Genomic DNA, 13,520 nt, shown 5'->3' with positions numbered 1-13,520 from the left:
AACTAAATTAAACTACATTCGAACTTCATTGGCTCGAATCCCTAGTACCGAGGAAAATACCTCGAGCATCGGGTTATTCGAGCCAAGCGGGAATGCTTACATTCAGTAGAATGAAATCGGTCAAGGTCGAGCCAACCAGGAAATCGAGCCAAGCGAGTTCGAGCCAATGGGGTTCGACTGTAATTAAAAACAAACTTTTTTATGATCATCATTTACTGGTCAAGTGCAACATACCAGTAACTTGACCTTGACCTTTGACCTATTGACTATAAAAAATAATAGTGTTAAGATCTTGTTCAAGTACAACCTACCGCAGAAGTTGCATGGTCCCTGGGCAAAACGTTTAAAAAACATTTGGCCGTTACCTTGAAAACACAAAAAAATTAAATGATTGGTGAATGCTAAGAGATTAACTGTGATCTATTATCGTCTCATAAGGTAGAAATACCGAGTTTTCTACACCTTTCGTTCAAATTAAACGCAGTATCCTTCATAAGAACCCTTGTTTTCGACATTTATTCATCCTTTTTGGAATATTGAAATAATAGTATTAATTGTGGTTAATCTTTTCGGGGAGTTAGAGTGCATCTTTAAGTGTCATGGTCTTATTCATATCGTACTTAACCTACTGAAATTACTTGGACAGAGTCTCAGAACACCACTGTCTGTCACTAATGAATATAAAAACAAATAAGGACATATACTAGTCAAGTACAACAAAGCAGCGAAGTTCATGGCCCAATGTCTACCTATACCCAGTGTATGTTCGGAATGAAGTTTTACATTTCCGTCGTGTTGTTGACCTTTGGTTCGGTAAAACCAGAGTAATGAACACATTAAAACAATTGTGAGCATTTAAATTGATTAATAACGGAGTGATAAAGAGCAGGGCTTGCAAAAGTATAAAGCAATAACCAAAACAATTATTGTTTTCTGAGTCCCTCTACTGGACGTTGACCTTTGACCTACTTACCACCCAAACTGTAACAACATGATAAAAGTGTGGACAAAGTATACTTTTGTGACCTTGAACTTTGATCTAGTGACTACAAAAACGATAGGGGTCAACTACTCGTAAAGTACACCCTCCCATTAAAGTGCCATTGTCCCAAGTCAAAGCGTTCTCACGGAAGAGTGCGGGTGAAAGTTTCAAAAAAACTGTTAGCCGTGACCTGGAGCTTTGACCTACTAACCCAAAATCTTTAGGAAATATTCTACTGGTCTCTCACCCTTGGCACCCCAGTGTTTTTATAACCCATATACGATATAGGCTATGAATACACTGGGGTGCCGAGAATCCTGGTCTCTATACTATCAACAATGTCTCAGGTCAAAGCCTTCTCGAGTTATTGTGCGGACACCTTGTCCATCGACCGACAGACAGCCCGACCGACCGACCGACCGACCGACAGACAGACAGACAGACAGCCCGACAGATAATTATTTCCATTCTTTGTTCGCATGCATTGCGAAATGATAGAAAATTAAAAGAATCAAACTGCTGAGAGAATTATCATTTAATACAATGTATAAAACACTGCAGAATACTGAAACGATAAGTAGAATTCAAGAGCTGTTCCAAGGTGTTCACGCCGAGTTGAGTAAGGAAGGAAATCACTTTTTAAACGTCATCTATTATTAAACAACGCATCTTAAAGAAATCATAATTCATGGTGACATGATATAATGTCATAATATTATCTATATTGAGAATTTCTGGAAATCCTATTCGGTAAGTGTTTATTTTTAAAGGGCATCTGGGTTTTTTTTTCAAAAATGCATGTTTAACAAACTATAATTCATTGTGACATGAGATAATGGCATAAGCATATTATAGAACCTGTCATCGGTAATGTTTCCTGACGGAACTTCTTCAGGAAAGTTTGAAATCGGCTTAGTAGTCTGTGAGGTTAACCTGTGTAAATGTCTTATGCTTACTTCTGACAATAATTTTGGAAAGAACCTTCCATAAACTGTATTGTGAACAAGTTCAGTTAATGAATCACTCTACTTTCGAGATTGTGTTACTCGAGTTTCCTATCCTATATACCGGGCGCCTGACAATCAATACCCGGCGGATCCGTGCTCTAGTGGTAACACACTTTAATATCAATCCAGGGGTCGCAGGTTCGATTCCCCGTCGCACCACTAAAAAAATACTAATCATCTTCCGGGAGTGACGATAAATGGGGGTCCCGTGTGACAGTGCTATACACTGGTGCACGTTATAGAACCAGGGTAGCTCTAACCAGGGTTACATTCTGTCTCTGCACTATGCTCCTAAAACCTAAAATGACTAACAATCTTAACGGAGCACTCGCCGAATAGGCAAAGCCCAAGTGCGAATATAAATAAACTTACATTCCACCTCAATACCCATTGTTAGAGTTTGCTGGCTCAACAACTGGCCGGCGATATCAGGACAAGCCTCGTGTGTAGGTCAACCTTGGCCACAGAGTCTTGTCAAGAATGTTTAATATTACATAGACGTGTTTTCATGATGTCGACGACGAAAAAAAATGTAATAAAATGGTTATTATACGTTTATAAAAAGTAAAGGTTCAGTCATTTTCTTATAACTACTTTTCTTTTTTTTGTCAATCATTGCTGGATATAATTATAAAACCACGTTTCAAATTTTAAACAAATCATATTATGTACACAGTATCTGTGATAATATGAAAAAAAATGTACAATGAAACAACTTCGTAGAATATTATTAAGCCAAAATAAACAACAAAAATAACAAAAAGACTGCACTCAAGGCTAGACGTATGACCTATCATAATAGTATACATGTTAAAGTATAAGGGAGGTCAGTACACACCAGTTTTTAAAAAGATGGCTCATGAGTTACCTTTCATTTCGATTGTTTACTTCATAAAAATAAAAGAAATAAATCGTTGCTGCTGGTGTAGTTAGCATCGATCGAATATTAATGCTTATAAAAAGTACGTAATAATTTGCTAATATTTTTGTAATCATGTCCAATAAAAGTTCACATAGTTTTGTACCGTGCTTTACAAATGTGTACATGTATAAAATACTGTGATTTATAATTAATCAGATGATAATTTAATGTTGATGGCAACGACAACATGCATTATTAAGCAACTAAATCATATATATCTATTTCCTTGACATGCCTTTGTATCTAGACTGATTGTTTATTGTCAGTTACTACCAGAATGTAAAACATGTTTACCTCTCAATACTTTGTTTACTTCAACCACGTGCAGCTTCCGGTGGAATTTCCATTTTTAGGGAGCAGCTGTTATAGATGATTTTTATTATCCCTTAAGACATTCCAATTTCAAGTGTTTCTGCAAATAATAATTATAAAAATAATATGACATTAAACTGATACAAACTTTGATGTCTTCATTAACGAATGGGGCGTTTCTTTTTTCCGAATATTTATTAGAAACCTATCCCTACTAGATCAAGCCTCGATTTCGATTGGCGGTCGCTGCAAATAGTTAGATTGTAAACAAAAGCGCTACGCCCCACACAAATATGGCCCTTGAAGCCCTCGACGATTACTATAACATTGATGACATATTGGCAACAAATGAAAAAATACCATGCAAGATAGAAATGCCAATATATCGACTAGGTGAGTTAGATAAATGTGCAAAGCACCAATCCTTTGGAAAAAGACAATAATTGAATCAACAGTGATATCAAAACATTTTTTTCATTTAATTAATTTTCAATGAATATGTTTGTCTATAATTGCTAAAAAAGGTATAATATAACACTATTATGCTATATTTATTGATATTTTCACAAAAAACTTTCCTGTCAAAGTGTCGCGAAAATAGATTACAAATCAAATTACTTTCAAAGTAGTACTCATTATATTGTGATTTATATAATTTTGGCGTTTCAAATTATCAATTCATTGGACTGAAGAAAGATTTTAAGGCCCTGTACAGTTTTTCACTGCAATTCAAATTTAGTAAAAACATAAGAAGGAAACAGCTGCCCGGGTAGCTCAGTTGATAAGCACCCAGGGTTCTCAATAAATTTCGGTTGAACCGTCTCAAAAAGTAAAGTAACCGACCAGCTTTTACTTATTCTACTTAAAATTCATTTAGTTTTCCAAATTTGAACCGGCCCAATTGCCATTTGAACCATCCATTTTGGCCGGCAGCCAGTTCTTATTGAAAACATTGAGCGCCTAGTCCATATAAACAGACGCTTCAGAGTCTTTGACAATTTTTTATTTGGCGACTCTACGCGTCCATATCCCACTTGTTTTTTCCTAGCCAAGAATGACAGGTCCCAGTGCTAAGTATATTGACGGAAAGATAACGGGCACCTGCTAGATGGTTTCAAAATGGCGTTGCTTTATTGACTAAAGTCGATCTAAATTAAACTTATTATTTGTGTTTCATTAAACACTTAAGTGTATTAATTAAAAGATATTGGCTAAAATAATTAAAGTGTAACTTTTTTTTTTTTTAATGCACCAGTCATTTGTAACCATGGCCCCCAAGGTCCGGGGAATAGCGGTGACTTTGACTTTCGGTCCAGCCAAACCCGGGCAAAATCTCTGCCCTGCTGGGAAGATCTGCTGGTAAAACCCTCGCCAAATGCCCCCGCACCCATGGGACCCTAGATAAGGCCAATTTCCTGCTATATTTGGCGTGAAGACAAAACCAACGCATTCACCCGGCACTGCGGGGCCACCTGGAAGGTAAAAACACGGCCCATTTCCCCGGCTATCCCCGGTATACCCCCGAACCTGGGGGGGCCGTGGTTACAATTGACTGGTGCATAACAGTGAAGTGTTTAGTATTGTGGAGTACCAGTTGAAGAATATAGTTTACATTGATATGGATCAGTCGACTAGTGGCGTTTAGGGAACAAAATGATTATCCAAATGTTAAAAAAGTTCCCTAAATGCGCATTATTGTGGCTAATAAGCGCCCTTCCAGTATTCGGGCGGTCGTGTTTGAGCCCGACAATGGGCACACTTTTTTCCAGGTTCACTTTACTAGTGTCAGGAGTAAAAAATGTTTGCCAGGCAAGCTGCAAAGGTTAATAATAATGGGCGGACTCGTGTGTAGGAGGCTGGTTTTGATTTTTTTTTATAGATTTTTTCCACTCTGGTCTTCGGGCTTGTACATTCTGCACAAACAAACAGTTTGATTACTGTGAAAACTATTTATTTTTTTGCACTATAGGTTTCCTGGACTCAAGTTCTATCAATGAAGATCTTATGCCTGGCACCAAGATAGAGTTCCCACACTGGATGGCTCGTTCCTTGTGTAGTCGCAAAAGACACATGGTCAGTGTTGAGACACCAAAACAGTATAGGTAATGATAGAATTTGCTTGATACAGTGTTATCGTTTGAATCTGAAATATGGGAGTCCCAAAATCAATTTTATTGTTAGTCACTGAAAATTAGAATTTTTGTGCCTGGTATCAAAATATTTAACAAACCCTGCTAATATATAAAATATAAAAAAAATGAGCACGTTGGAAATTGAAACATTTTAAGAGTTGCAGGGTCGACTGCCATTTTAGTTCTCTTTCAATTTTTGTAGTATTTTTTTTTTTAAAGTGGTAGCAATAATTGTGAGTCCAGTGCCAACTGTGTCTATAGGAGAACCCTGCATAACATGTACATTTTCATGTAAACTTATGTAATGTAGTGTTGTTGTCAAAGAAGATTTATAACATGTATCTTATTAAAAATGTTATTTTCCCAAACCGGTTATTAATTGTGTCTTGAAATAAGCTCGAAAGTCAAAAAAGTTAAACAAGTGGACTAAATTGTTCCTTAAATTGGCTCTAATTCAAAATACCTGTGTCTAGGGCAACCTGACCCTACCTGGCAAAACCACTTACACTCTTCCTCAACACCTGTATAGGTATTGGTACCGTGACATACTTCCCCACAAACTGGAAATTCGTCCTCTAATTTGAGGAACACCAGTGCTAAGGAATACACATAATTAGCACTGAGAGTGCATAATCCTGTCAAACAGTGCTGCCATGGTCCCTTGTTGTGCGCCAAATGTAACAGGGTGAGAAAAATATGCAGTCAGACCGGGGCTCGAACCCGGGACCCCTCGCTTTTAGGGCGAGTGCTCTACCAACTGAGCTACCAGTCCACTTACACACCTCCTCACCACCTGTATAGGTATCGGTACTGTGACAAACATAATTTTTCTATTTTTGCAGAATACAACCATAAAGCATTGTTTTTGTTTTTTTCTAGTATGGATATATGAGTTGTTTGTTACTTTCAGAGAGTCATATCGGGAGATATTAACGGCTGATGCATCAGTAGTAGATCTGCACAAATTGGGGCCCTACTACTTCAGCTTTGGAACCCATCTTCTCAAGTTCGACCTGCCAGAGTCACAGGATGTGGCAAAAATGCTTGTCAAGGTGAGCTTTTCAGTTTGTTGATAGCAAGGTTTTTCTTAGGCTTGCAGTAATTCAAAATAGCACAGCTCCAAATAAGGTTCTGTGCCATAGGGTATTTTACCCACCCTTAAAATTATTTAGAAGTATTCATTCAAATGCCTGCCAGAGTTGCCTGATGTGGCCAAAATGCTTGTCAACGTCAGCTTTCAGCTTGCATGTATGATGAAAGCAAGATTTTTATTAAGCTTGCAATCATTCAAAATAGCAGAGCTCCAGTTAAGCTTTTGGGCCAAAGGGTAATTTACCCACCCTTAAAATTATTCAGAGAGTATTCATCCATATACAAGAGTATTTAACAATTAAAACATTTCAACAGTTGTTTCCAAACAAATAGATTCATGATTATTGAATAATTTTAAAGTAGATGCTAAACTGGTTTCAAAAATGATGACAAATATTATGTAGTGACCTACCCTTAAAATTGAATATGATTTAGGTTTGTTAAGCCAAGATGCCTTGAGCCTGCTACCCTCAACCCTACAATATTAAATCGATTAATGCCTTACTCTGCTGAGGTTCAAAATCCACCTTATCTGTCTCTCTGAAATAGCCGTAATCCATGCATAACTGCTTTGTTAAAGACTTTGTAAATATCAATAGATTTAAAAAGGAAGTCTGTCAAAGGTTTTAACTTGTCTGTATTTTAAATAGAACACTGTTGGTCCAATTTCCTGAAACAAATCCTTTTTTTAGGCGTAAAATTTACATTTAGTAAGATCCTTTTTTTCCAGTCCTTCCAACATAGATTCCGGAAAGTGATGGACTCTTCCCAGAACAGTTATAATGAGGACACATCAAAACTCACAGAGAAACTGGACGAGTCGGAGAGACTTTTGTTTCGTGCCGGTCAGTTGGGACTCAATGACTTTATGAGGTGGGAGACTCGGCAGACAGAAAAACTGGTCACATCAGAAATGGTTAAAAAACACAGGAAAAGAAAACGCGCTATCATGGAGGAACCTGTTTGATCTTTGTTGTACATGTAATCAACTTTTGTAATATGATTTATAGGCCGTGTGCTTTTAGAAGAAAATAAGGTATCAGGGCTTCCATTAAAGGAAGTTTGGAAGTATTTCACTTCCTAAAACGGTGCCAAAAACTTAACAAATTGGGTCCTTGGAAGTACAAAAACTTCCTCTATTTTGGAGAAAACTTCCCAAAGTATAGGCATGGAAGTTAAGAATATCAAAACTTGGTGTCCTTGTTACTTTATGGCCACATTTTCAATAAGTCTTGAAGTGAAATGAATTCTTTAAATACAATTTAATGAAGTATGCAAGTTATAGTTATAAATTATTTATCACTTAAAGTATCTCATTAGACAATAGCGGAACATTCTTACAAGAGTTCTGGAGAGTTCCAGTGGTATAAACTTCAATATTTCAGAGGAAAGCTTCCAATATTGGTGTCAAGGAAGTTCACTTCCAGTTTCAAATTCAATGGAAGCCCTGAGGTATTGCCATAACATTGGTGTCAACAAAGTGCAAAAACTTGAAACTTGGTTATAACTCAAAAACTGTTCCAAGATCTTCAAATGAAACTTGGTACACCTGTTACAAAGAGACAATTTCCATATGTGTAAAGCAAGGCTTATCACTCTGGCTTAAAGATGCACTCTTACTCCAAAATGAGATTTAACAATTGCTTTAATATATCAAAAAGGATGAAAACATGTCGAAAACAATGATTCTTATGAAGGGTACCAAGTTTAATTTATAAGAAATGTGCAGAAAACATGGTTTTGCTACCTAATGAGACCATAGTAAATCTTTGGGCATTCACCAATTATTTAATATTTTTGCGTTTTCAGCTTTTAAATACAGTTATAATACTGTTATTAGTAATTAATATTTTCCATAAATGCATTATTTAGTAAGTAGTTGAGGGTGTATCACTCCAAATTTATGTATGTTTAACATGTGTATGTATTGATTTTGAATAACAGTGTCACTTTAAATAATTGTTGAGTTATATGGCTTAAATAATTGTTGAGTTATGTCCCTTTTTCAACTGAAAAACAACAGACTGGTGTAAGTGTAAGCTCCCCAGGACTCTTGTTCTTGTACACTGGGACAGTATATGACATATTATTTATCTGTAAAACATATATATACTGAATAAAGGCTATTTTATTGATAAGTTTATAAACTAGAAAATGTGTTTTTTAATGCCCCAATTGAAAAAGGGTGGCATATAGATTTGTCAGACACTTAATCTTGTGTTGTGAATATCCCCAAAAATATATAAGCATGAGTCATGGAACTTGAATGTTAAGCAGGATGGGAAGTACCTAGGGTTTTGTGTGTGGCTGCATCCAGTAAGTGCAATGGTGTGGCCCTTGACCTAGTAACAAATAAAGTCAGAGTATGCAATCTTGTGTCATGTGTTTATCCAAAGAATATGAGCCCCAAAACTTAACAATAAAAGTAACTAACACGTGAACTTGTGCACATGCGGTTTTGTGTTGCTTTGTCCAATTATTTCAGAGTTATGGCCCTTGGCTGTGTGAGAATATGACGTATAGTGTATGCAATCTTGTGTCCTACATATCTCCAAATGGTTGAGAGTCAGAGGCGTGTTAATAACTAGACTGTTGACCAGCATGTTATGCACCTGAGTAAAGTTGTGTAGCTTCCTCAAGTACATGTATAGTTATGGCCCTTAACATTAATAGAATAAGGCATGTAGATCATGGACAGAATGATCAGGTCATTGTTTTTCTAGGGCTTTAGCCATGATTTAAAGGGGACATGGTGCTGCAGAAAAGGGAAAGGGTGCTGCAGAAAAGGGCCAGGGTGCTGCAGAAAAGGGACAGGAAGCTGCAGAAAAAGGACAGGGTGCTGCAGAAAAGGGACAGTGTGCTGCAGAAAAGGGACAGGGTGCTGCAGAAAAGGGAAAGGGTGCTGTAGAAAAGGGACAGGAAGCTGCAGAAAAAGGACAGGGTGGTGCAGAAAAGGGACAGTGTGCTGCAGAAAAGGGACAGTGTGCTGCAGAAAAATGACAGGGTGCTGCAGAAAAGGGATAGGGTGCTGCAGAAAAAGGACCGGGTGCTGCAGAAAAGGGACAGTGTGCTGCAGAAAAGGGACAGTGTGCTGCAGAAATAGGACAGGATAGGGTGCTGCAGAAAAGGGACATGGTGCTGCAGGAAAAGGACAGTGTGCTGCAGAAAAGGGACAGGGTGCTGCAGAAAAGGGATATGGTGCTGCAGAAAAAGGACAGGGTGCTGCAGAAAAGGGACAGTGCGCTGCAGAAAAGGGACAGTGTGCTGCAGAAAAAAGACAGGGTGCTGCAGAAAAGGGATAGGGTGCTGCAGAAAAGGGACAGTGTGCTGCAGAAAAAGGACAGGGTGCTGCAGAAAAGGGACAGTGCGCTGCAGAAAAGGGACAGTGTGCTGCAGAAAAGGGACAGGGTGCTGCAGAAAAGGGATAGGGTGCTGCAGAAAAGGGACAGTGTGCTGCAGAAAAAGGACAGGGTGCTGCAGAAAAGGGATAGGGTGCTGCAGAAAAAGGACAGGGTGCTGCAGAAAAGGGATAGGGTGCTGCAGAAAAAGGACAGGGTGCTGCAGAAAAGGGACAGGGTGCTGCAGAAAAGGGATAGGGTGCTGCAGAAAAGGGACAGGGGGCTAAGAAAAGGAACAGTGTGCTGCAGAAAAAGGACAGGGTGCTGCAGAAAAGGGACAGGGTGCTGCAGAAAAAGGACAGGGTGCTGCAGAAAAGGGACAGTGTGCTGCAGAAAAGGGACAGGGTGCTAAGAAAGAAAAGGGACAGGGTGCTGCAGAAAAGGGACAGGGTGCTAAGAAAAAATAGGGACAGGGTGCTAAGAAAAAAAGGGACAGGGTGCTGCAGAAAAGGGACAGGGTGCTGCGGAAAAAAGACAGAGTGCTGCAGAACAAACAGTGGGTGCTGCAGAAAAGGGACAGGGTGCTGCAGAAAAGAGACGGTGCTGTAGAAAAGGGACAGGGTGCTACGGAAGAAAAGGGACAGGGTGCTAAGAAAGAAAAGGGACAGGGTGCTAAGGGAGAAAAGGGGCAGTTCGCTGCAGAAAAGGGACCGGGTGCTAAGAAAAAAAGGGACAGGGTGCTGCAGAAAAGGGACAGGGTGCTGCAGAAAAGGGACAGGGTGCTAAGGGAGAAAAGGGCACATTGAATCAGGCTGTAAAGAACTTGGAACATAACAAATTTTGCAGAAAGTCAGAATTTGCTTATTATTGAAGTAATATTAGGCTTCAACTGCAATTTATGTGAAGTGTGTATGTATTTATAATCTTATTATAAGTTTAAAACTACAGAAAAAATATTTGAAGTCTGGAGCATTTCATTCTAGCAACATCATCATTACCATCATAATCACTTATGTAGGTGGTGGTGGTGATGATGCTGCAACCCCTACTATTACTGTCGCTGCTGCTGCTACTGATTTGGGTTGCCACTCCTAAAACAACAACTACTATTTCAACTATCACAACTACTGCTGCTGTTAATCGTGCGATAATCAACTATATGTAGTTGAACCCTTATTTTCGGCTTTCAGAGAAAAACAACTTCCCGGTATTATTTTACTTCGTTTACAGAGTCGTAATATTATGAGAGAGAGGGGGAGGGAAAGATTTGAGAGAGGAGAGAGGGGGAGGGAGAAAGAGAGTGAGAGGGGGGGCGATTGAAGTAGTTAGAGAGAAAGGGAGGTAGGAAGAAAGAGAGCGAGTGACGTAAGAAGAGAGAGAGATGATGAGGTAGGTGAGGTAGAAAGAGAGTGAACAGGTAGGCAGAGAGGGGGTAAAAGGGGGTGAGGTAGAAAGAGAGAGTGTGAACAGGTAGGCAGAGACGGGGTAAAAGGTGAGGTAGATAGAGTGTGAACAGGTAGGCAGAGAGTGGTTAAAAGGGGGTGAGGAAGAAAGAGAGAGAGAGAGTGTGAACAGGTAGGCAGAGAGTGGGTGAGGTAGAAAGAGAGAGAGAGAGAGTGAACAGGTAGGCAGAGAGGGAGTTAAAGGGGTTGAGGTAGAAAGAGAGAGTGTGAACAGGTAGGCAGAGAGGGGGTAAAAGGGGGTGAGGTAGAAAGAGAGAGTGTGAACAGGTAGGCAGAGAGGGGTGAGGTAGAAAGAGTGTGAACAGGTAGGCAGAGAGGGGGTGAAGTACAAAGAGAGAGTGTGAACAGGTAGGCAGAGAAGGGGTTAAAGGGTGTGAGGTAGAAAGAGTGTGAACAGGAAGGCAGAGAGGGGGTAAAAGGGATGAGGTAGAAAGAGAGAGTGTGAACAGGAAGGCAAAGAGGGGGTAAAAGGGGGTGAGGTAGAAAGAGAGAGTGTGAACAGGTAGGCAGAGAGTGGGCAAAAGGAGGCTGTGGTAGAAAGAGAGAGAGTGTGAACAGGTAGGCAGAGAGGGGGTTAAAGGAGGTGAGGTAGAAAGAGAGAGTGTGAACAGTTAGGCAGAGAGGGGGTAAAAGGGGGCGAGGTAGAAAGAGAGAGTGTGAACAGTTAGGCAGAGAGGGGGTAAAAGGGGGTGAGGTAGAAAGAGAGAGTGTTGTGAACAGGTAGGTAGAGAGGGGGTAAAAGGGGGTGAGGTAGAAAGAGAGAGTGTGAACAGGTAGACAGAGTGGGGTTGAGGTAGAAAAAGAGAGTTGGAACAGGTAGGCGGAGAGGGGGTGAGGAAGATAGAGATAGTGGGAACAGGTAGGCAGAGAGGGGGTAAAAGGGGGCGAGGTGGAAAGAGAGAATGTGAACAGGTAGGCAGAGAGGGGTGAGGCAGAACGAGAGAGATGGAACAGGTAGACAGAGAGGGGTTGAGGTAGAAAAAGAGAGTTGGAACAGGTAGGCAGAGAGGGGGTGAGGAAGATAGAATAGTGGGAACAGGTAGGCAGAGAGGGGGTAAAAGAGGGCGAGGTGGAAAGAGAGAATGTGAACAGGTAGGCAGAGAGGGGTGAGGTAGAAAGAGAGAGTGGGAACAGGTAGGCAGAGAGGGGATAAAAGGGGGTGAGGTAGAAAGAGAGAGTGGGAACAGGTAGAGAGGGGGTAAAATGGAGTGAGGTAGAAGGAGAGAGTGGGAACAGGTATGCATAGAGGGGGTAAAAGGGGTTGAGATAGAATGAGAGAGAGGGGATAGGTAGGCAGAGAGGGGTGAAAAGGGGGTGAGGTAGAACGAGAGAGTGGGAACAGGTAGGCAGAGAGGGGGTAAAAGGGGGTGAGGTTGAACGAGAGAGATGGAACGGGTTGGCAGAGAGGGGTTAAAAGGGGTGAGTTAGAACGAGAAAGTGTGACCAGGTAGGCAGAGAGGGGGTAAAATGGGGTCAGGTAGAACAAGAGAGAGGGAACAGGTAGGCAGAGAGGGGGTGAGGTAGGAAGAGAGAGAGAAAGGAAGAGAGAGGGAGAGAGATTTTCTCAAACTTCAGAGAGTCAGTTCATGTATAAAACATTGTACGAATTGATATTTAAAAATACGGGTAACATTCAGATAACATATTGAACGAACAGAAGGTACACAAATTGCTAAACGTATGAGTTTAGCAAGCAATACATTCCAAATATAATCAATTACAAATAAGAAAAAGCAACTACATGTATATAACTACTATGGAATCAATGATTTAAACTACCCTGATAACCTCTTATACAATTATACCATCAAGTTGTTAAACAAATCAAAACAGTCAAGTAAGCTTCCATCATTTATATGTGACATTCATGTTTTTGCGACGCAATTCCTTGCAGACGTATCTAGATGGAACTTTCTGATTTTCTCAGACTCCTAAGGATTATTTCAGCTCGTTTTCGACTGTGTTAAATTTCTCTCTGTGAAATGCAATATGTAAGGCACGCCGGACATTATGCTGACGTATATATATTTGAAAATTTATTTGGTTTAAAATTATTGTAGGCCGGTTTGGGGATACTCCCCAAGATAATTTAACCATTGCTAGTCAGAACTGATGTATTTTGGCGTATTTTACTACGTTTATTCTCCTTTATATAAAACTAAATATTAAATAAACTAAGCATTGACGATTTTAGGTGGGCGGGTCCGGGTGCGCCCCCTCCCCCCTGGATCCGCTAGTGATGAATGTAACGACAAAAAAACATTATATATCT

The 13,520-nt window shown here is 40.0% G+C and overlaps 2 protein-coding genes and 1 non-coding gene across 4 annotated transcripts in view; 1 reads left to right on the top strand and 2 right to left on the bottom strand.

The window, feature by feature from the left end:
* LOC128243245 (uncharacterized) overlaps positions 1-3,324 on the bottom strand; it is a 37,047-nt gene extending 33,723 nt beyond the window's left edge. The window contains exons 1-2 of one of the 2 annotated variants that reach the window (XM_052960870.1): positions 3,206-3,237; positions 101-177 (exon numbers count right to left, since the gene is read on the bottom strand). The gene's annotated coding sequence lies outside the window, so the exon portion shown is untranslated. Of the gene's footprint in view, positions 1-100; positions 178-3,205 lie in introns of both variants that reach the window. The other variant, XM_052960868.1, reaches the window with a different exon arrangement.
* A 95-nt stretch (positions 3,325-3,419) lies between these two features.
* LOC128243243 (DNA replication complex GINS protein PSF3-like) lies at positions 3,420-8,619 on the top strand. Its single transcript, XM_052960866.1, has 4 exons — positions 3,420-3,616; positions 5,193-5,325; positions 6,266-6,407; positions 7,178-8,619. Exons 1-4 carry the CDS (start codon positions 3,517-3,519, stop codon positions 7,412-7,414), a joined length of 612 nt encoding a protein of 203 aa, XP_052816826.1. The 5' UTR covers positions 3,420-3,516; the 3' UTR covers positions 7,415-8,619.
* Positions 6,055-6,127, bottom strand: Trnal-uaa (transfer RNA leucine (anticodon UAA)). Its single transcript has one exon. It is a non-coding gene; the product is annotated as a tRNA-Leu (tRNA).
* Positions 8,620-13,520: the final 4,901 nt, after the last annotated feature.

Source organism: Mya arenaria, chromosome 8 (genome assembly GCF_026914265.1).
Source record: "Mya arenaria isolate MELC-2E11 chromosome 8, ASM2691426v1".
Taxonomy (NCBI): Eukaryota; Metazoa; Mollusca; class Bivalvia; order Myida; family Myidae; genus Mya; species Mya arenaria.
Note: the sequence above shows the minus strand (reverse complement) of the source record. Positions and strands in the feature narration are given on the sequence as shown.